The sequence below is a fragment of the Brachionichthys hirsutus genome, chromosome 13, assembly GCF_040956055.1.
Source record: "Brachionichthys hirsutus isolate HB-005 chromosome 13, CSIRO-AGI_Bhir_v1, whole genome shotgun sequence".
NCBI lineage: Eukaryota > Metazoa > Chordata > Actinopteri > Lophiiformes > Brachionichthyidae > Brachionichthys > Brachionichthys hirsutus.
In genome coordinates, this window is record NC_090909.1 from 2,548,029 (window position 1) to 2,569,644 (window position 21,616).

General features: G+C 50.6%; 1 protein-coding gene across 1 annotated transcript; it reads left to right on the forward strand.

The window, feature by feature from the left end:
• The first annotated feature begins 1,400 nt into the window (after nt 1-1,400).
• Nucleotides 1,401-21,277, forward strand: znf704 (zinc finger protein 704). The gene is made up of 9 exons (XM_068747312.1): nt 1,401-1,781; nt 5,595-5,779; nt 18,127-18,230; nt 18,818-19,095; nt 20,077-20,177; nt 20,304-20,622; nt 20,691-20,816; nt 20,890-20,987; nt 21,120-21,277. The coding sequence occupies exons 1-9, from the start codon at nt 1,527-1,529 to the stop codon at nt 21,232-21,234; spliced, it is 1,581 nt and encodes a 526-aa protein (XP_068603413.1). The 5' UTR covers nt 1,401-1,526; the 3' UTR covers nt 21,235-21,277.
• Nucleotides 21,278-21,616: the final 339 nt, after the last annotated feature.

Below are 21,616 nucleotides of genomic sequence, written 5' to 3' on the forward strand. Positions count from 1 at the left end.
CTCGGTGCATCCTTCCTTGCAGAAAACAACTCGGCCTCTGTGCTGACTTGGCGGGTTTCAGTCACGCCGTGGCCCCGTGGCAGAGTCCGACTAGAAGGCGCCCATCTAACGTGAGGCTTGTAAGCTGCGTGCTATCACCGTGGGAACTGAAAACTTAACTTGAGAGTGAGTGAAATTGAATTTGACAACCAATAAACAGAATAAAAAAAAATTAACTTCTTAGTTATTCCAATGAAACAGAATTTCTAACACTTGAACCTGTTTCTCGATACTCAACTTTAACCAGCGTTAATAGTGGACAGCTCTGCGATGAACTGGCGGCTTGTCCAGGATGTACCCCGCCTCTCGCCCCGTTGACTGCTGGGATAGGCTTCCAGCATGACCTGCGACCCGTAACAGACGAAGCGGTTCGGAAGATGAATGAATGAATGAATAATAGTTGGCCAAACAAGGCTGGTTCATATAACACTTTTATATATTTTAAAAAAAGCTGATTTGAGTAATGGGGGGGCCCTGTGCCCCAGTAGAGCTTTATGTTTTGGAACGCCCCTGCTGTGGCCTGAAGTTTGACTGTTTCTTGTCGGAAGGTGTTATTGCAATAAAAACACTGTAAGAAATTCAATAACTTACGCCGTGCAGCCATTTATAGCTCTAATTGCACCTGAAAAGTTGATAATCGGGCTTTTATCACAGAGAACGTCTGTCTGGATAAAGTTTTATTTCCTTCTACCCCCCCCCCCCCCCCCGCCGTCTCGTTTCCTCTCCATCCTTGCGTCATTGTTTTGAATGGAGCATCTCGGAGGAGAGCGGGCCGCGGTGGGGGCTTATGGGGGCGTGGGCAGCGGTGGGGGCCGATGGGGGCGTGTGCTGCGCCGACCAATTGCAGCCCGCCTTTGCCGCCGGACCGCACATGTTTACAGGCAGCATTCCGCCGGTCGAGGCTGAGCCCGGGTGGAGCCACCGGCGGACTGGAGTTCGAATCCCACGGAACTGGAGTCGCCCCACGGTCGTATTTTCGGCCGTTCTCGGCACCCGCGCAGGTATGACAACAAACGCGGTGGGCTAAGGACAAATAATTCGACGTATTTGCTTCCGCTATCAGATACCCGAGTAGTTTTTTGCGAGCATAAACCGCCATTTTGCCTAATCGTGTACAACCGCAGTCTCGGTTCTGCGCAGCCGCAGACCGCCGCGTTTTCCCGCCTCCCGCTCCGCTCGCAGGGGAGCAGTGGGGAAAACAAACAGGTCGAACGGAGGCGGATTCGGTAGCCGGTTGCGTAGCGGCAAATGTAGTCGGTGTTTTTTTCCTGTCAGGTGCTAATATAAACTTTCGCAACTTTCGCTGCGCGGGCTAAGCTAACGGCGGTTCCAGAGCATGTTGCCGCTTGCTAACATTTTATCGGCGCTGTCGGGGCGCGTAGCTTCCCGCTGCGGGTTTCCGTGTTTTTCCAGCTATAATTCGACGATTAATGATTTAAACCCGACTCTGAATCCAGACAGACTCGTATTTTTTTTTTTTTTTAGACATGCACACGAGGCGTCTGGTGAAGCGGTCGATCCTCGGCAGCCGAGTCTATGCGCCGAGTCCGACCGGGGACGGCGCCCCGGTGACCGGAGTGGTCCAGGCTGTCAAGCAGGAGAACCGGGAGGTGGTCGGGGCTCGGCGCAGCGTCTACACGGTGCTGCTCCAAGACGGGAGCCTCCGGGAGTTCTCCGAGGAGGAGATAGCCGCCGGCTTCAACCACACCGCGACCAAAGGACCGCTCAAGTCCAGCCTGAAGGTGTGTGAGTGTGCGTGCGTGTGGCCGGTAGGCTGCGCGTCACTGTTGTTGTTGTTGTTGTTGTTTTGGTTGCGCGCTGTTTCCTGCGCGGCTCCTGCAGCAGCCGGGACTAAACCGCCGTTATTTAGAATGATCGCGACGCACAGGTGATCCATCAACCTGTTACGTCACCGGACACGTCGGACAAAGGGCTTAATCGTGCCTGCGCAATGTTTACGTGCGCGAGAGGGCGGGAGAGCTGCAGCGTTCCGGCTTGATCAAAGCAGCCGGTCACTGTTGTTTTTAACTGGTATTTATTTCACAGGTAAATCCGTGCGTCAGTCTCTACATGCATATTCACATATTTAGTTTTACATTAAATGGATTCCTGTGAAGGTGCACAAGAATATATGGATTTGTTTACATTTGGGGTTTATTGATTATTAGCTGCCCGTATTTTTTGTTGTGCTAATTGTTTTTATATTTTACTCATTATGTCAGTCCGGCTCATGGATCAAAGTTCTGTTTCTGACATTGGGGAAGTGTGTTTCTCGTGTGTGTGTGTGTGTGTGTGTGTGTGCGTGTGTCCGTGTGTGTGTGTTGTCCTTTTTGTAACGACCAGCGAATGCATGTGGCCGAACAAAGGCTTGTTTACGACGTGCTATTGATGTGATTGGTTGTTGTTGTGTTTTCACACGTTACCAACTGGACAGGCTGTAATCTCGAGTCTTATTTCTGTCAGCCGAACGGAAACGTTACCACACAGACACACACACACACACACACACACACACAGACACACACACAGACACACACACACACACTCACAGTTCCTTTACGTGAAGCTGAGCTATTGCATTTAAAGACGCAACACTCTCAGATTCAAACCGTGTTTTTTCTAGATGTCATCTGTGCAGACGTGTCAAATGTCGCCCCCGTGTGATGCGGCGTTTGTCCGCACAGAGAATGTCCAGTTTTTCTGATCGATGGTGAATGTGCGTTCTCCGTGCACGCGGTGCTGCGTTTTACAGAAGGCTTTCTGCAGCGCCGCATCGATCGCCGGCGCAGCCCGCGGCACCGTCGCCTGGACTCTGTCAGCAACAATGGTCGTCTCTTTGGTTCGGTTCCCACCGAGGTCGAAAACAAGCCGTAGAATGTGGAGGAGGAGGAGGAGGAGGAGGAGGAGCCCGCTGTGTGTTTCTGCCCGAGGATTCACGTGTGTTGCTTTCTGTGTGCATCCGTGCGATTTCTGCAACATGCATGTTTGGGGGGGGGGGGGGGGGAGGGAGAGGGGTGTTTGTCAGGGTACACGTTGTCCAGTTTCAGAAACAGCTGTGTACGGCAGCGCCCCCCCCTCTCACCCCCCAAATTGAATGGCATGCTCCAAAGAATGCGGATGACTGGCATATCGCCCAAACCGGGGAGGGGGGAGGGGGGGGGGGGCACCACTTGTTGACTACAAGCGTTTTGTGGCAGAAATGCCCCACAAAGCGCTCTCTGCTAACAAAGAGGCGGGGCCTGTTTTTCATGGCGATGTGGGAGTCGATGATCTTTGTTTTGCTGCGGTGGTCCCGGGCCGGCTGTCATCGGCCCCGTCCTTATTGGCTGGCAGCAGCGTGAAGCTCGGGGGGGGGGGGGTCTCGCCACACATTGCAGCTCTGCCTGAATCTGTTTTGCTCACGTCCCGTTTTCCACAGATGATGCTAACGCTGTGCGTGATTTCTTCTTCTTGTTTGATGCTTCCGCGTAACGCTTGCAGCAGCAAACCGAATGTTTTTTTTTTTATGACATTCGGTTTACGGGATTCAATTTGTGGCGCGTCAACGTGCTTTATTATGACCTTTGACCTCTGAAGGTTCAAGATTCTTGATGCTTGACAAACGGCCAAACGTTGGTTGGTTATTATGAGGGGGTGCAAGGGGGGGGAAGGAGAGATAAATGTAGGACACTTGGGGTATTTGGTCCTGTTTACACACCGGCTTTGACGGCACAACTAAAATTGTATAAACCATTTGGCACGCTTCAGGAACGCCATCATCCATAAATCTGGCCAACGGATGGAAATGCATTTTGTTTTATCCGAGACGTTACAACCGTCCGACGCGGAAAACCTAATCTTCTCCAGGCTGCGTTAATCCATCTTGTGGTTTCACCCAAGTCTGGGTTTGCATCGAGCGTTTTGCGCATGGCTTGCTAGCGCTAGCGCAACCAGCCCTTCACGTCATCGTTTTGTTTTTACCTCGTTAATCTGAGTGTGTGACCGAGTTATGGAGGAGGAGCTGCTGCCTTTGCTAAAGTCAAGCTTAATCATGTTACAGCGCTCTGAGATAATTATCTTCTGACACGCACACACACACACACACAGGCACGCACAGGCCTGCATGCTATACTCCTCAATGGCGTCTCCATTTACCTACAGAAGTGTGTGTGTGTATATTTTTTGCTCCTGCTATCAGACCGGAGTTTTATTTGTTGACTTAGCTGCACATAGTAATTTTCGGAGGCGTTGCGATGGAACAGAAGCCTTCGCTTGTGTGTCAGTGGGAGGTTGTGCGAGGTGTGTAGCATGGGAAAATGGTTTGTGTAGCGCAGGCTCTGGTGTCGCGGGTGCATTGGAGATGTCTTTGGGTGTTTCGGGTCGGCTTGTTTTGTAGGTGGACCGGATTAAAACGCACGCACGGCAAATCTCTTTCAAAGCTTTGCAAAAGATTTTGAAAATCCATTTTATTTATTTGTTATGCGGCGATGCTGTTGCGTAAAATTATTTTTGATCAAGTGAGGGTTGGAAACAGGAGCTGTCTTGTTGTAAGCGGGTGAGGCGAGGCGAGGCGAGGAGGTGTGGCGACAGGGCCGGCCTCCCAACGTCTCGCCAAATGGAACAGAACAAAGAGGCGGCGTTTGCTTTTCGTCACAGACAGAACGGTCTGGATATTAAATTACACATAATTACTTTTAAGTGAGTGAAATCAAGTTGTTTTAATTAAGAGCTGTAATGAATCGATTTGAAAACAAGATAATGATTCGACAACATCTTGAACTTTATGTAAAGGCGGTCAGGATGATTATTTTTTCCCAGTGGAGATGGAATATTTTTTTCCTCAACCTTGTAATGTAAAAGTAATACTTATATTTCTGCGGGCATTTTAAAGTACCGGTAATAGACAACATATCCCAGATACTTGCATCCGCTGATAAAGATCATTAGCCTGTGTTGAAATCCTGCAGTCATGGGATCATATTTGTTTTTGATGAGATTTATTGTTTCTCTCCCGCGTGTGGTTTTGAACGATTTCCTTTCCGTTGCGCTGCTGCCAGATCTCTGCAGGTTACTTTTAGGCAGTTCTCTGTTTTTATCTCCCGTAGGGTCCTCACTGTAGAAAACATGGAGGCAGAGGAGGAGAACTCTAAATTACTCTGTTTCATCATTCCAGAAGGGTTTGGAACATGACGCTCCAGGCCTCTGTCGTATCGCTATAAACTTTCCTTCGCATTCATTTATGAGAATTTAATTTTAGTGCAACGGTCGATAGCGTCTTGTGGTTTTTGGCTTTAAAACCTCACATCTGCAAAGCGGCCTCCAGGAATTAAAAACAGCCCGGTTGTGTAACGGACCGCAGAGTATTTTAGTGCCAAGAGGATGGAGGTCATAACGCTGGACCGACATGCAAATATCTAAAGCTATATCCATCATATGGATGTAGTTTACGGTTTCATGCTCTAAAAGTAAACTCAGCTGTGATATTTGAAAGTCATTTCAGGAGTTATAGTTTTAGTTTTCATCCAGAATCAAAATCTGACCCTCGACTTACAGGATTGTCCGTCCCTGTCCTGCAGAGCTCCAGTAACGGAGCGCCAGACTTCCAGAAGGTTGAAGGAGGCTCTCGCAGCCCGGAAGCGGTGGAGGATCAGCGCGTGGTCGACGGCAAGCGTCCTGGCAGGGACCCCGACGCCCGGTCCGTGGCCCTGCTGGAGCAGAAGCGTAAAGTGGTCTCCTCCAGCATCGATGTCCCTCACGCCAGGTGGGACATCGTGTGTGTGTGTGTGTGTGTGTGTGTGTGTGTGTGTGTGTGTGTGTGTGTGTGTGTGTGTGTGTGTGTGTGTGTGTGTGTGTGTGTGTGTGTGGTGTGTGTGTGTGTGTGTGTGTGTGTGTGTGTGTGTGTGTGTGTGTGTGTGTGTGTGTGTGTGCGTGTGCGTGTGCGTGTGCGCGTGTGCACAAGCAAGTGTAGCGTTACTTTGGCTTTGGTTCATACATGCAGAGTTCATTGAAAGTTTATGACACAGATATGTCATCTCAGAAATAGGACAGATTTAAATGGAATGATAGCCCCCCCCCCCCCCCGACTGATCCTCTGATCCACTTTGGCAGAACACCGAGTAGCATCACGCATGCCACACTCTATCAGAGGTGTCTGTGCATAGGACATTTATATTTGTCCCCCGCCGTCTCTCACATTTAGGAGTTGTGTGCATTTTTATTCTGTTGCCTGAACGTCCTGCAGCAATTATGGTCAGGGTGGTTTCCCAAATTGTAAAAGTTGTGCAACAGGAGACATGAGAGTCGACTAAAATAGCGAGTCGCGTCAGTTACCCTCTTGTTTTGTGCTCCATAGCAAAGGCAGTATTTACATATGTGGTAGCCTGATAGCCAAGACATACAAGCGAGAGAAAGTACGTTCAAAATGAGAAAAACACACGCCTGAAGACCGAATTTAAAGCAGCTGCGCTTCCATTCAGGGAAGAAGAACCCACGCCAACAAAAAACATCCATCCGTCTGATTCTGCACAAATAAAATCACGAGTATGACTTTATATTCCAAGTTCCTGTTTGTCCTCCTAAGGAAACCATCGGGCAACGTAAAAGCCGTGGGGAACGTCCGATAAATCGGAAACATGCCCGCAGCGTTCTTTCCCGTAACGGCTCTAAAATAGCTTATAGCTTCCGGTTATTAGTTTGGGGGCACGCGCGACATTCCAATAGCCTCACTCTGCATGTTTTTAGCTGGGCTTGTCCGGGCGCCATTGAAGCATCTTGAGTGATTTGACGGCCAATGCGAGCAGACACAAAGGTTATATTGGACTCGGATCGTTGCGTCGTAGCTGGAATGGTCGGGCGTGCGGGGTTTACAGAGGACCCGAAGCATGACTCGGCGGCTGTTAAACCACGAGAGCGTGTTTTTGTTGTCTCGTTCCTGCGTCGCTTTCTTCTTGAGCTTAGTGTGCAAAGGGTTAATTGTGAATGAAGTGAGTTTCATGATGCACAAATTGATTATTTCATTACCCGGGGCATTAGATTGGACTAGAGTGACGTCTGCGTGAACCTCAAAGGAACGCAAGAGAGAGATTCCCTGCAGGAATACTCGGGGAGAGCAATTAAAAGTAAACGGTCGATGTTAAATGGGGGCAATCGGCTCAATTAGCTCGGCTTTGAGAGACTTCAGTGCTAGTTAGCATAAAGCTATCCTTTTTCCAATTCAAAATTAATGTGATGTAGAACTTGAAAACTAATAATCTTATATATGGAGCTTCAAAAATCTAAATCCAAGGATTCTATGCTGCTTGGAATATTCCCATTATAGGTGTCACTCTTGCAGCCAGCAGCCAGATATCACTATCGTGACCTCTTCATTATTGCCTTAAGATGAGGCTCCACGACTCTCATCCTTTTTACACCTGCAACTGGGGGGGGGGGGGGGGGGGGGGGGTTGCCTTGCCAGCTACCCTGAGACTCATATCCCTGTAACAATGATGGGAGATGGAAGAAAAGGGAATTAAAGAGGCTTGTAAGGATGCTGGAAAGGGTCTGGGAGTGAGATGGAGACAGGATAAGCGCTAAAGACGGTTCCTCTGGATATTTTCTTTTTTTCTTCCAGAGCGACGTCTCTGGAGACGTCTGACCTCAAAGGTTGTTAATTACACTGTGAAAAGGTTCCGTCTCGGCTGATGCTTTACCCAGAAAGCGTCCAGGTCCCAATGCGACCCAGAGAGAGTTCACGTCCTGCCTCCGGGGGGGGGGGCTGGTGGCTTCATCTGCAATCATTGTGGAAATAGAGGGAAATGACATCGTGCCGTATAGACGCTCGACATTTTTGCGATTCTGTCAGCCGGACAGGCTCTCATTCATTTACCGAGTTGCCTTCTTCATCGTATTTGTTTACAGTGCATTTACTGCGCCTGTATGTCATCAGATCTCGCTCCAAAAATCAATAAGTGTCATTCAGTGATTGACTGAAGTGTCATTCAGTGATTGACCTTTTTTCTGCGTCCCCCGGACTCCCTGAAGGCCCGAAGAAATGGTTTCCTTTCCTCAGAATCCCAAGAATCGCTTGCTGTGGCAGATTCCTGATTTGTTTATTTCCCGTTTATTGTCCGAGTCTCTCTCTTTGCCGAACGTGCAGACGTCTCCACAGCTGCTGGTCCTCCCCCCCCTTGTGTTTTCTCTACGCAGGAGACTGTCGGTTGTAACAGGAGCTAGCGGGGGCCAGACCGGTGGAAACGAATGGCTTGGCATTTGACAAATCGCATTCTCAAGACTAATTGTTAGCAGGGGAAGTGAAGTATAGCTTTAGTTGAACGGGAAACCAAGTGCGCGGCTTATTACTGCAACCCCCCAAACCCCCCCCCCCCCCCCCCCACAAAAAAACAAAACAACAGAGCTGAGGGTTCAGATCCTTTCTTCGGACCGCCCAGAGCCAATCTTCTCTTTCTAGGGACCTCCATGTCCCGCTGTGATGTTGAAGCTTTTGCTTCTTTTCCAGCACGATGATCATATTCAGCTTGAATGTTATCTAATTTTGTAAAAGCTGTCGGGGCCCAAATAAGACTTAGAACGGGGCCAAAGACTCCCCATCCTGTGCAGAGCGAGGCCCAGAGGGGCCGGCGAGCAATCGTTTGTCCTTTCCGGTGGAAACGAATGGCTCTGCTCGCGCTCTCGGTCGTCTTTACGCTCGCTTCTCGTTACCTTTTTTTGGGAGCGCTTGTACCAGTGTTTTTTGTGTTTGTGGTGAAGGAGGGCGTTCGAGTTACAAAACAAGAGAGGGAGGGAGGGATGGAGGGCGGGTTCTGAAGAGCGCTGCGGGTTCTCCAAAGAGTGAATGACCCAGAGATTCGCCAAAGAAAACCGCTTTCCTGGCATGAATGCAGAAACTATGCACTTCTCCGCTCCTCCCTCCCTCCCTCTTTCTTTTCTTTCTATCTATCTTCCTTCCTGCCCCCGCATCCAGTCTCGCCCCTCCAAACTTATCTGATTGAACGTTTACTTGACCAAACATCTGAAGCATGCTGCAAAAACGGCATCAGACAGAAATGAGCTGGTTTGAAACGGACGTTGCTCAAAACGAGTGGATAAAGGGTTTTCTCTTTTTTTTTTTTTTTTTTTGGGCATCATAAGGGTTCCCAAACATGAAGGAAATAGATTTTCCCTGCGTCCTCAAAAGAAAAACAAACAAACGGCTTTAAACCGAAGCCTTGGCTGCGCAGAAATACACCGTAAATAATGCAACAAAGAAAGATCTTGAAGACGGGATTCATGTAAAGGTTCAGTTCTAAGACTCATGAGCTCATCTAGACGGACCCGAACGTGATCCGAAACCCCAGACGGCGCAGGAAGCAGCTTGTCCAGCACACCTCTCTGCTGTGATTTGCTGCCGTGGGGGTGGGGGGGGGGTGTATCTTATTAAACACAGGCATGTGTGAATTACGCAGCACGTCCTTGTTTATAGGTCCATGTATCAGGATCCCCCGGAGCCAGAACCGCCTGATACCGAAGCCTCAGGACTCACACGAGGCCCGTTGCGTATCCGCGGGAAACGCTCCGCCCTGCTGTTGACGCCGCTTCAGGCTTGTTGCGCGTAGAGCAATCAGAGGCAGCGCCCTGGGTCTCTCTCACGACACACAAGTCTGAAGTACGGAGGGCTCGTTTTTTATGACGAGAGATCAGCCACCTGTTGCACCGGCAGGAGTGAAACTTTATACGCAAAGTAGCTCTTTAATGAAGCACAGGGAATGCGTGTGAATGTTCGACTCGGGGATTAACGCTCCTCTTCTAGCTTTTCCAACGGTGCCTAATGTGAATTAACGGCCGTGCACATGTTGTGTTCGCCATCCGGGTTTTACATTTTTGATTCTTCAGGGTACACGCGGTGCAACGGTTACGACGTCGGTTCGAATCCTCTTCCGTGTTTCCCCATTAAAGGCTCGCTCCAGGCAGTTTGAGCAAACCGGCCAGGATTGATTGCGTTACGGCCGTCACCGCTTTAAATACACGGCGGTGCTAATTGTCACGCGTCACGTCCAAACAGAAGTCGGGATTGGGAGTAGGAATGAGTTTATTTTTTTTAGCTGAACAGCCATTATTTTAAGTAAAGAAAGCGATAATATACATGAACATGACCGGGATAGCCTTTAACGCGCAGCGCTATTAGAATGAAAAAGAGATCCAAGAGCCACATCTGTTCCTGGACCGCTCTCAAAACGTAACCAAATCCTTCTTGACCCGGGATCCACCCGTACACGATGTCCAGCGAATTCTCGCAACGGCTTCACGAGGAATCTCACAGGCAGGCCGAAGGAGCCAGTCGAGTACACAGCGAGATGTGTGTGTGTGTGTGTGTGCGTGCGCGCACTCAGCACTGCCTGTGTTAAAGAGCAGATGTTTTAAACGACTGGATGAGAACATTCATTTTTCTTTGTCATAATCCAGGGAGACAAATCCAAAAGTGGGCTCATCTCAAAACGAGATCCCAGTTCTTTTCATAATCTGCTTGACACGTGGGGGAGGGGGGCGGGGGGTGATTGGGATGTTGGGTCTTTTCCTGAAGAGATTCTGAGAGTAAAGGTTTTTGTGCTTCAGTAACTTGTCCCGCAGGCTCACATTTCAAAATGGGGCGGTCCACTTCGTTCCGAAGGGTCTTCCTCTTTCTTTCTATCTCGGATTGGAAAGGTGCAAAATGCTGTGAAGGACGGTGGCTGCCAAAGTCTCAGCGTTTCACACGGCTCCGTGTGCGCACGTGTCCATCAGACTTCCAGAGTGTGCGATTGTTGCTTTAATCCGACGCGCCCTCAAGTGGATAAATCCATCCGGTGTCAGAGGTGAAGCGGGAAGTACTCGAAAGAAATGGAAAAATAAGGACTGCGGTTGGAATTGAAAATACAGAATCAAATACTTGGAAGAGTGAAAAGTACAAAAGTTCAGAGTGTAAGAACGATCTAGTTTCAACCTGCAAAAAAAAAAGAGTTGAGTCGACGCATCCGACGTTCGTTTAGCGGTGAGCTGCAGCGATAGCGTCGATAGCGCCGGTGATCGACGAGGAAATAATCCGGGCTGGACGGGCAGCAGGGGAAGAGCTTGCTGCTCCGGACTAGTGACATAACAGCCTTTCGTTTATCCTGGCTCGGGACCAGCGATGAGGAATGCGCCGCTTTATCTAAGGCTGGGGGGGGGGGGGGGGCAAGAGTTCAGCATCGCGCTCAAGGACACGGTGACATTTGATGAGACAAATGTTTAATTAAAACTTCAAGAGCAACAAAGAGGGAAATTGTTGTTGTTCTCGTATCTAACAGCCCGTCTGCTTTGATGGTTCCTGCGTACGACATCAAAGGAGCATCCTGTCGCTTCATAATCAGAATTAGGATTAGAATAGAACTAATAATCCGTCATTCCCTTTCTAGTTCACACATTTAGGCACATATTCATAACGTTCAAACCCCACAAAGTGACATGCACCCCTCAAAAGATGAGCTGTTATAGAAAATGGATCCACGTCCTTATACGATCTTTCGACAGCTGATTTATTCTCCCGGTCGCACGCGAGCTCTTCCCGACTTTGCATTTTCTTTTGCTCCGTTATTACCGTGGCGACGCTCTGGGGACCGTCCCAGCAGAAATCATGGTGACATTTCAAACCCACCGAAGGCATAACTGGCCATTTTGCAGCAATAAAATTGTCAGAGATTAAATGGTGGACCCCCCCCCCAGCTGCTTCATGGTTTGCCCTTGCTCCAACCCGCCCACCCTGTCCAATGAGATAACGCTTTGACTGCTGCCTCGAGTCTCTGCGTGTCCCGCGTAACGTCCCCGCTCTCGCTTCCCGTGTTTGTTTTGCTCACGCTCGGTTGCTCTTTGTCTCATCTGCCGTCCTTTGTCCTTCAGAGACGTTTATCATTAGCGTCTTGAGATTTGCCTGCAAACTCACGTAGGTGTGCACGCACACACGCGCACACACGCACGCACACACGACAGTCCCTGAAGCTAAAGGTTAGCTTTTCACAGTTGTGCTTATCTTCAGGTTGTCCCTTGTTGTTGCAAGGAACAAGTTGTAAACAGGCAGCCGTGGGACGCTCTTCAGGTTGATTTTCTGTCTGTGTGTGTGTGTGTGTGTGTGTGTGTGAAGGGGGGGGGGAATCCAGAAGACAGCTGGTACAGTTGCCCCATCAACCCCACACACACAACACACACACATAGAGCGCTTCTCTTTCTCTCTGTCTCTAAGATCCGTCTCTAATTTTCTCTCTTCCAGATGTTTGAGGCTCACAGCCCTGATGTGTGTGTGGGGGTGGGGGGGGGGACCCAAAACACCCCCATTGGCCTTACACACATAAAAGCGTTTACTGGGGTTTCAGGCCTGCAAACATTAAAAGCACAAATACACAACACACACACACACACACATGCATATGCATGACCACGACCGTCACACACGGCTCCGTATTGCATGTAACGATTTATGAGATCTCTGTAGACCCGGTTCAGGGGGGCTTTCGGGGGGGGTTCTGCCGGATGCTGTCCTCCCAGAATAATGTCATACAGCCATTGTTTTTGATTTGATCTGCTAACTGAGCTAAAACCACAATGTTCACTTGTTCAAATGTAATTGTGTCTTTATTTATGCAACACAAGCCAAAAAGGTTTTGTTTGGAACTCTTGGAAACTCGTCGTCGTCTGTGCTCCTGTACTTGGACAAAGTAATATTTTATATTGGATTAAAGTTTTGCTGTGGTTAGAAACAATGTCCCTTCATTACTACGAATAGAAAATTGAAAACCTCCCTATCCTCCCCCTCCCGACTCCCTTTTAACGCTTTCTTCCTCCCCTTTCTTTCCTTCCTGCTCTCCAGCTTTCTCCTCCTCTGATTCGCTGATTTCCACCGTATCTCGCTTTCTCCACCTGCACTCTCCCGCTCATCGCTGTCTCTCCCTCCCTCTCTCCCTTTGTCCCGGCGTGTTTTTCCTCTGACACACAGAGACGTTAGCCTTCTGCTGAGCTATGTGCTGTACAACAGGCAGCTAGCCTGGCTAACGTGCGCTAGAGTCCAGTGCAGCTAGTTTGAATTGGCTTTTTTCTGTCAAATTACGGCGCAAACATTCTCAAATATTCAATCTGGGCGCAAGAAAACACCGTAATTAAAATCGACACAAAAATGACCCTGCGGTTTACTTAACGTGCATTCAAACGCACCCACACGTGCATGCTTCCAATTATTTATGCAAACATGGCAATCATTTGCAGTTAACCCCCCCCCCCCCCAGGAAGGGTTAATGATTACAGCGTGGAGGCATCTTCCTGCATGCTCTTTGTTCTAATGACGTTGTTCATTCATGCGTCTTCGTTTTCATTATTATCCTCAGAATATTTTAAATTGTGTTTTCAGCCTGTTTCTACTTTTTGCTGTTAATTGTTTTTCCCCTTAAAAGGCCGGCGGTCCCGCTTTTCATCCGGGACCTCTTCTGATTTTATGCACTCCTGTTTTGCGTAAACAGAAACAAAAACAAATGCACTTGTGTTTGTTTACATCGTGTGAATGCAGGCGGGTATTAGCGGAGGCATTAGCGGAGGCGAGGTAGACCCAAATTCAAAGTGACGTGTGGCGCCTTGCCTGGACGAAACTGTCCGTCAATTTTGCTGCCTCGCCTGTGGCTGCTCATGGCGTTAGTACTGAACACGCACACGCGTGCACACACACGCACACGCACACACACACACAGGTGCAGCCCGTGCATGCCGGCTGAAGGGGTTTCTTTGTGCAGCTTCCTGCTCTGTTCGAGGTTATAATTGGAAGCATCTTCAAAACAAGAAGAGTGATGAAGACTCCACGGGAAGGTTCATACTCGACTTTGAGGAATACTGATTGAGTACACAAGAAATAATGCTAATAAATACTGCTACTGTAATACTGCGGGGTTGTATTTGCTTGTAGGAGATTTACTGCTTTGGGTAATTTGCTGCACGGTAGAAGTCGAGCGTTTCCTCCGTGGCTTTGTGTGCAGCTCGTCTTCAGCACCAGGGACTCATTATCTCCAGAGAAGCTTATCAAAATCACATTTGTGTCCTTCACCAGTCGCTCAGAGATCCGGTGAGTGGCTTAATAATGGTATCCTCTGACTGGCCTGCGCTCCAGGTCGATAAGAAGTCAGGAAAACTCGTCATTCCGGGAAGTCGGCCACTAACAAAAGCTAGAAGAATCGAGACGCGCTTCTGAAACGGGACCATAATCAAACACAGTGATCCGATAACTGTGGGGCGTGTGAACTTGTTCTCCAGTTCCCCTTCTGACCGGGTGCTTCCTGCATGTAAACGGATCACAAACAACAAGTTCCTAGTTTGTTTGCGCTCGTAATAATTAAACACGCGATTCGTCCCGAGTGATTCTTCTCGTCCGGCGGCCTCAAGCCTTGGAACGATCAGACGGATAAAACTGTTTAATTTTGCAGAACGACTGAAACATTAAATTATGTTTTTTAAAATAAGCCTTTTGTCTTCTATCGATGCAGCAGAGGAGACTCTTTGCTTCAGCACAGCGGAGCCTTTGTGTGGACTTGTTGACACGGTTGGGAGCCTTGAACGAGGATGTCTCTCTCTCTCTCTCCCACCTTCTACCTCTACTTTGTCTGTTTTTTTTTTGTTTTTTTTACCCACTGCAACACAATTTCCATTTGCGACCCAAGATGGACAATGAAGGTCATCCGATCACACTTTGTGACTCGGTATTGATTATCTGACCCGTTATGATTGTTCTCCCGCTCTTTTATTTCTATTCCGGTGCGATTGGGGACGTCTGGATGTTTCATCGAGTACGTCAAGGTCGACAATCGTAAGGAACGCTGAATGAACTGGTACGAGGGAGGAATGAAGGGAGGGGGGGGGGGGGGGAAAGGGGGGCCTTTAGAACACAGAACACAAATCATTCAGTGACGCATTGGGCTTGACGGCTGCACCGGTTCCAATCCCAGCGTAGATATTTCAATCTTCGAGCCCCGTCCTTTTATTCGCTCCGACGCTGCACTCGTATGGAAGAAGGGAGTCGACCCGACATGAGAGAAACGAAGGCGGGTGGTGGAGGGAGGCAGGTGGGGGGGGGGGGGGGGGGGGGGTTAGAGGGATGAAGGGAGAGTGAGATGGAGAACAAGAGCGATGAAGCATCGTAGCTGCTGTCTTTGTTCACACACACACATCTGGGGGCAGTGAGGTCCTGTATTCCCTCTGCTCATTAGGGCATACAGCGACATCAATTTAGGGGAAGCCCATCGTGTGTGTGTGTGTGTGTGTGTGTGTGTGTGTGTGTGTGTGTGTGTGCGTGTGTGTGTCAGATTGCTTCTCCCTGCTCTCATCCCTCTTCCTTCCTCCATGCCCCTCATCATCAACGCTTTGCATTTTACATTCATCTCCTCTGTTTAAACTCAATCACGACCCACAATCTTCTTCCTCATTTCTGAAATGCCCCCCCCGCAGCCAATAGCCGGACCGGGAATGGCGCCGCCGCCATCTCGTCTCTCTGCTGATTTGTTCCTGCAATACCGAGCAATGCTATTTACTCACATTACTGTATTTGTGTCTTTAGAAATACCAACACGTGTTTGTTTTGAGTTCAAACTCGGGGAGTGTGTGTGTGTGTGTGTGTGTCTGTCTGTGTGTGTGTGTGTCAATCACAAAGCATGTTTAAAGGTAGAGTGCAGCAGAGAGCGTGGATGATTCCCTCATCTCTCTTCATCAAGGGCTTGGCTTTCTTTATTGATGTGAAGTAGGAAGGAATCAGGCCCTCTGTACAGCAGCCTGGCACACGCACACACACACACACGCACACACACACGCACACACACACACACACACTTTCCTTTATGCGTTTATGGCGTGAAACACGCAGAGAGAGGCAACGTGTTCACCGTTCCAGCTGCGTTGTGTTGATCTGCAAACAGCTCCTGTACAGCTGCAACCATCAGTCCGCAGTAGAAGGAGCAACGACACCTTGTTCACATGGGGGGGGGTCTTTGGCTCCGTGCCCGGCTGATGCACGCCACGCCCTGACTCGCTTTTACCGGAGGGGGCGTTCTGAGGTCGTCGCTTCAAACGGGAACCGCTTCCAATCTGCATCTGCTGTTGATCACCACATCTTTATTTAGCCAGGCTAATGCGCCACCTGCTAATTAGCTGCTAGTCAGTGGCAACGATTAGCTTTTGCATGCTGTATCTTCAGTGCAAATGATTAGAAAGCACAGATTATTTGCCATCTCGGAGGTGTCTTTATTTCAGGAACAGTAGGACCAAACAAACAGGCTTGACTTTCTGTTGTAGATGTGCATTATTAGTTACGTTAAAAGAAAGCGTCTCCTGCTCCGGTTACAGACTGAGCCCAGCGCTTCCATCATGATCACGTTTCTCCCAGTCTACAAACAGAGCAGCTCATTAAATCGTAAAATTTCTGCTTTTGTGGATGAAGTTTTCCAACAAATGGCTTTTATTCTGGAGCATCTCCTGCATCTCCTCCTTCACACACATCCGCCTCAGAACCCGTGCACTTCATTCATGTCTGCCTCGTGTCACATGCATCATTCCTTTTTTGGGGTTTTGGGGCGTGTGTGTGTGGGAGGGAGAGGTAACCGATCCGATAAGCACATGCTAGAGGAGAAGGCTCTCTGATTTACTGGAGCTCATAGAGGAGGAAATGGACCTCCTCGTCCAGTGGCTGTAACAAACGCCCAGACCCCCCGACATCGCTCACGGGAACCTCGCCGGCTCGCTTCGCTCACAGCGTGGCTCGCAACCAATGAAGTCGAAGAAGCTGGAAGCGTGGGAGGGAAAGGAAAGGCGCTGAAGCAGGAACGCCTGTCGGCAGGGGGTGAAGGGAGGAAGAGGGGAGCGAAGGGAGGAAGAGGGGGGCGAAGGGAGGAAGAGGGGAGCGAGGACGGAGTCGGCAACAGAATGTAGGAGTGAAGGATGTGAGGGGAAGCACGGCCGCCTCGTTCCAGGAGAATTCCAGTAAACCGGCGCACCTTTCAGCCGCCTTCATTAGAACTGGCTGATGGGATTTTTGTTTGGTAGCATACCGTGTGTGTGTGAGTGTGTGTGAGTGTGTGTGTGTGTGTGTGTGTGTGTGTGTGTGAGTGTGTGTGTGTGTGAGTGAGGAACGACCTTGGCCCATTTAGTCCGAATCTGTTTTGAGAGGGAGTTTGTTAAACGTAAAGAACGTAACGTACAACGCATCGTGTTGTGCCGCGTGAACCGGCGAATCTGAGCTCGTCCAGAATGTGACCGGCGACCATTTTGTTGGCTCTGGGCTGGAATTTTCCCTCGTTAGCTTTACATTGATGGATGTTGAGCTGTTTCTGCTACCAAGGTTGTTTTGATCAGATTTATTCTCGGGACTATTTATTTCTCTTGGAGCCTTTAAGGTTGCGTTTGCGTTCTGCACTCTTAAGCAGCAGCAGAAGGGTTCATAAATTAGGGGGGGGGGGGGGGGGGGGTGAGGATCTTCCTTTGTTAGCAAGCTCTTTCCTCTTTTCTTATCTTGTTTCTTTATTTTGTGAATTAAATACACAGTCGCTTCCTCTGTATTCACTGTAGTGATACTCAGATTTCCTTTCTCGAGTACAACAAAGCGTGTCACGTTCTACGCGGTTGTGTCCTCGTGGTCCTTCCTTCATAGAGATGTGTGTGTGTTGCTTTACTCCACCTGGAATCGGTGACTTCCTCTCTTTTCTGTTTGAGCCAGGATGGGGCGCGTCGGTTCTAATAATAAAGACGGGGAATCCACGCCTGGGCCTGGACCGGGCCACTCGCTGGTGAAATTGTTCTGTCCACCTTTTATAAACTGTGGCCTGATCACAGCTCGAGGCGCTGGTGTATCCTTCCGCCGCATTAAATGTACACAAACCGTTTGGAAGACAGTCGGAGGGTTTCTCAAATTTATTCTTAATGTGTTCATTTGGAAAGTGAAGAGGTTGATATTCTTGATGAAGCTGAGCCCCCCCCCCACCCCACCCCACCCCCGAGCTCGGGATAAATGTGGATTTGTTGCCCAAGGTAGAGCTGGGGTTGGTAAAAATGAAGTATCCGACTCCCCCTCTGAGTCTCCCTGACTGCCTTTTGTTCCCGCAGGCGGTCGGAGGAGGAAGTAGACATGGACAAGGTGACGGCCGCCATGGTGCTAACGAGCCTCTCCACCAGCCCTCTGGTCCGGAGCCCGCCCGTCAAAGTCAACGGTGAGTTCCGTGGCGGCTTCGTTCGACCGTGCGCTAGCGTCGGCTTCCCTCGCGGCTGTTGTCTGGTGAACGCACGAGGGAAGCGCGGCTTGATAAATTACCAACCTGCCAGATGTGACGGAATCCGTTCTGACAACGTGAAAAGGATTTTTCTCATCTCGATGTTATTCGTCCTTCGCGCACCAAATAAAACCTGATGAATATCTTTTGTCGAATGTAAAGACGCCGCCGAGGATACCGGACAAATGGGCGATAAATAAATCTGCTCTCAACACACTCGCCTCAAAGCAGGCAGAAAGCCGCTCGTACGCGCTCGTGAGTGCGCACGTTTGTCAAGGATATTAAAAGAATACATTCTTTTATCAGGAACGCGACTTTGGAAGCGACTCGGAACAATGCAGATATCTTTCGTAGCGCTCGGAGGCGGTTTCGTGTGAAGTGAAGCCGTCTGAACCGAATTCAGTGTCTTGACAAACTTTATTCACGTTCTGGGGTCGTAGCGTTCGGCTTCACTACTCGTCTCACTTCCCTTTCCTGTCCTCCCGTCCCTTAATTCCGGCGCCTCTGTTCTTCCTCCTTCCTTTCAGAGGTTCTGAGCGGTTCATGGAAGGACAATGGCTCAGCTGGGCCCTTCACGCCGTCCAGCAACAGCTCTTCAGGGGGCTACTGGAGCTGGTCCATCCCCAGCGACCAGTCCAACCCCTCGACTCCCTCGCCGCCGCTTTCTGCCGAAAGCTTCAAGCCTTTCCGCGCCCCGAGCCTGGGCGGCGTGGGGCCCGGGCCCGCCGGACCCGAAGACCCCAGCCTGGAGGAGCAGGATGGCAGCAGCCTGCTCTTCGATGAGCCCATTCCTCGCAAGCGCAAGGTAAGCGCGCGTCGTCTGACGGAGCGGGGCGAGACAGACGGCGTGTACCGGTCGTCGTTATCCGGTAACTCCGCCGCCGGCGTCGCGTTTGGGTTGGGTCAGCCGCACAGCAACGAGGGCGCACACCAGAACACTCTGTTGCGCCGCCGGCTGGTCGTTTCTGACTCCGTTGGGCTGTGATGTGAAGAATGCAGCGGCGCTGACGGTGAGGGCCAAACGTTTTATTCTGGAGGAGCGTCGAGCGTCAATCGATAAAGCGACAGATATTTGTCTGCTTGGGTTTTCTAATTAAATTGCCTCGCTACATATTCTGTGGCACCTTGTAGGAAATAAACGGATGTTAGAGGTTCGGGGGGGGGGGGTGTAAGAGTCTCAGCAGGGGGTTTAAAGTCTTTTCATTTGGCGAGCTGTCACAGAATGACACCTGAACGGGCTTCATGGAGGAAAACGAGCCCCGCCCCTCGACGACAAAGAGATCAGAGGCTCGCGTTTGATTTTCTGTCAGACGGATGCGTAAGCCGGGCGATCCTTCTGATCGAGGTTATGGATCGGAATCCGACAGGAGAGAAGATGAAGACTTTTGCCGCAGTTTTAATGCGCCCCCCCCCCCCCCCCCCCCGCTGGACAGAGACCGAGACCGTTCTGCTTTCTCGCCGCGGCCACAGCTCGCTCATTATTTCTTCAGATGGATATTCCTCTCGTCTCCGTCTCTCACCGTCGTAATCATCCATCCATACCCCCTTTCAGTACCTCTGCCCCCTCCTCTGTAGGTGCATGCCCTCCCCCCTGACATTTGGAACAGCAGTAATGATTTTAATACAAGCTGCAGACGGAGACGAAAACGGCGTCGATGAGGATGCGGTCGACTTTCACCCGAGATGATCCGCGTCCTCCTGCTGGGCTCTCTTGTCGGGGGTCGCGTCGTCGACTAAATAAAGTTTTGTGATTTCTGAGGCTTCATGAACGCGGCTTCTCTTGCAGAACTCCATGAAGGTGATGTTCAGGTGCCTGTGGAAGAACTGCGGGAAGGTGCTGAGCACCGCCGCCGGCATCCAGAGACACATCCGCACCGTCCACCTGGGGTAACGCGGACACGCATGCCCCGCCTCTGTGGCCCTTCCTTGTCAAAATAGATTAACAATCGGTGGATTATCGCCACACACACGCACGCGCACGCTCATGATGTTCTCCTTTGAACCCGTTTGTAGGCGTAACTGTGACTCGGACTGCAGCGACGGCGAGGAGGATTTCTACTACACGGAGATCAAGCTGAACACGGACTCGGTGGCCGACGGCCTGAGCAGCCTCTCCCCCGTGTCCCCGTCCGTCCTGTCCGCTCCGCCGCCGCCGCCGCTGCCTCCTCCCCCGTCTGCTCTTCCTCATCCTCCTCCTCCTCCTCTCAGCCAAGACTCCCACAGACCTCCTCAGTCCGCCGATACCAAGGAGCCTCACGTCGGCGGCGTCACTCCGCTCAGCCGCTCTGCCCCCAGCGCACTCTACCTCATCCACACGGACCACGCCTACCAGGTGAGCACACACACACACACACACACACTCACACACACAGTGGACTGACCTTTGACCTCTGCCCTCAGGCCACAGCTCCGGTGTCCATCCCGTCCAGCAGCAGCATCTCGGCCTGCGCCGGCTTCACGCCCGCCAACAGCTCCGGCTTCAGCATCTCCTGGCAGTCGCCGCCTGTCACCTTCACAGGCAGCACGGTGAGGAAGTATTCAAAGTGCACGGGAAACGGCGAGCAGACGGGCGTCATAACCACAAGTACGCCCCCTGCAGGTGTCTCCCAGCAAGAGCCAGGGCTTCGGTGAACAGCGCTCCCAGACCACGCTCGCCGCCGCCCTCTCGTCTCCTCCCAGAGCGGCCGCCGCCCTCAGGTACCGGATCTCGCTCGACTCTTACTCTCCTCTCGTTACCACAAATCACATCCGACAGGATTTTCTACTCGAATTGAGTCTCGCTAAGCGAAAGATCGACTCTCGGTTAAGAGGGTCTCTCTCCTCCCGCAGTCGAAAGGTGCGTGGCGAAGGAAAGAAGTGCCGCAAGGTGTACGGGATGGAGAACCGGGACATGTGGTGCACCGCCTGCCGCTGGAAAAAGGCCTGCCAGAGATTCACCGACTGAGCATCGGCCTCCCGAAGCGCCTTTTGTCAGACATCACGGGGGGGGGGCGGGTCATTTTGCATGCACTTGGACTTCTTCTTCTCAAAGTCCCAACTGTTGCCCCGGCGTGTGCAGTACTACCCCCCCCCCCCCCCCCTCCACTGAATCATTCCAGCTGCGGAAGGAACCAAAGGACCAGCGGAGTCACGTTTTACAATGCCGTCCAAATTCCCAGTGAAAACTCCAGGGCAGCTAAAGAGTAAAAGAAAAACGTCGCTCCTCTTTTGTTTTTCCGTGTCGGGCGGGCGGGGGAGGGGGGGGGGGGGGTCGGTGTTGCGTCTTTATATGTTTTGTAAAGCTCTGGAAAGTCTCGTCAGAGAAGAGGTGCGCAAACAAAGGCCGA

What these genes read in the sequence shown, in the direction of transcription:
- znf704 (XM_068747312.1), top strand. Translation starts at nt 1,527, where the DNA reads ATGCACACGAGGCGTCTGGTGAAGCGGTCGATCCTCGGCAGCCGAGTC. An exon ending in CCCGCCCGTCAAAGTCAACG is followed by an intron (nt 18,231 to 18,817) that starts GTGAGTTCCGTG and finishes CCTTCCTTTCAG; the next exon opens with AGGTTCTGAGCGGTTCATGG. An exon ending in CCATTCCTCGCAAGCGCAAG is followed by an intron (nt 19,096 to 20,076) that starts GTAAGCGCGCGT and finishes CTTCTCTTGCAG; the next exon opens with AACTCCATGAAGGTGATGTT.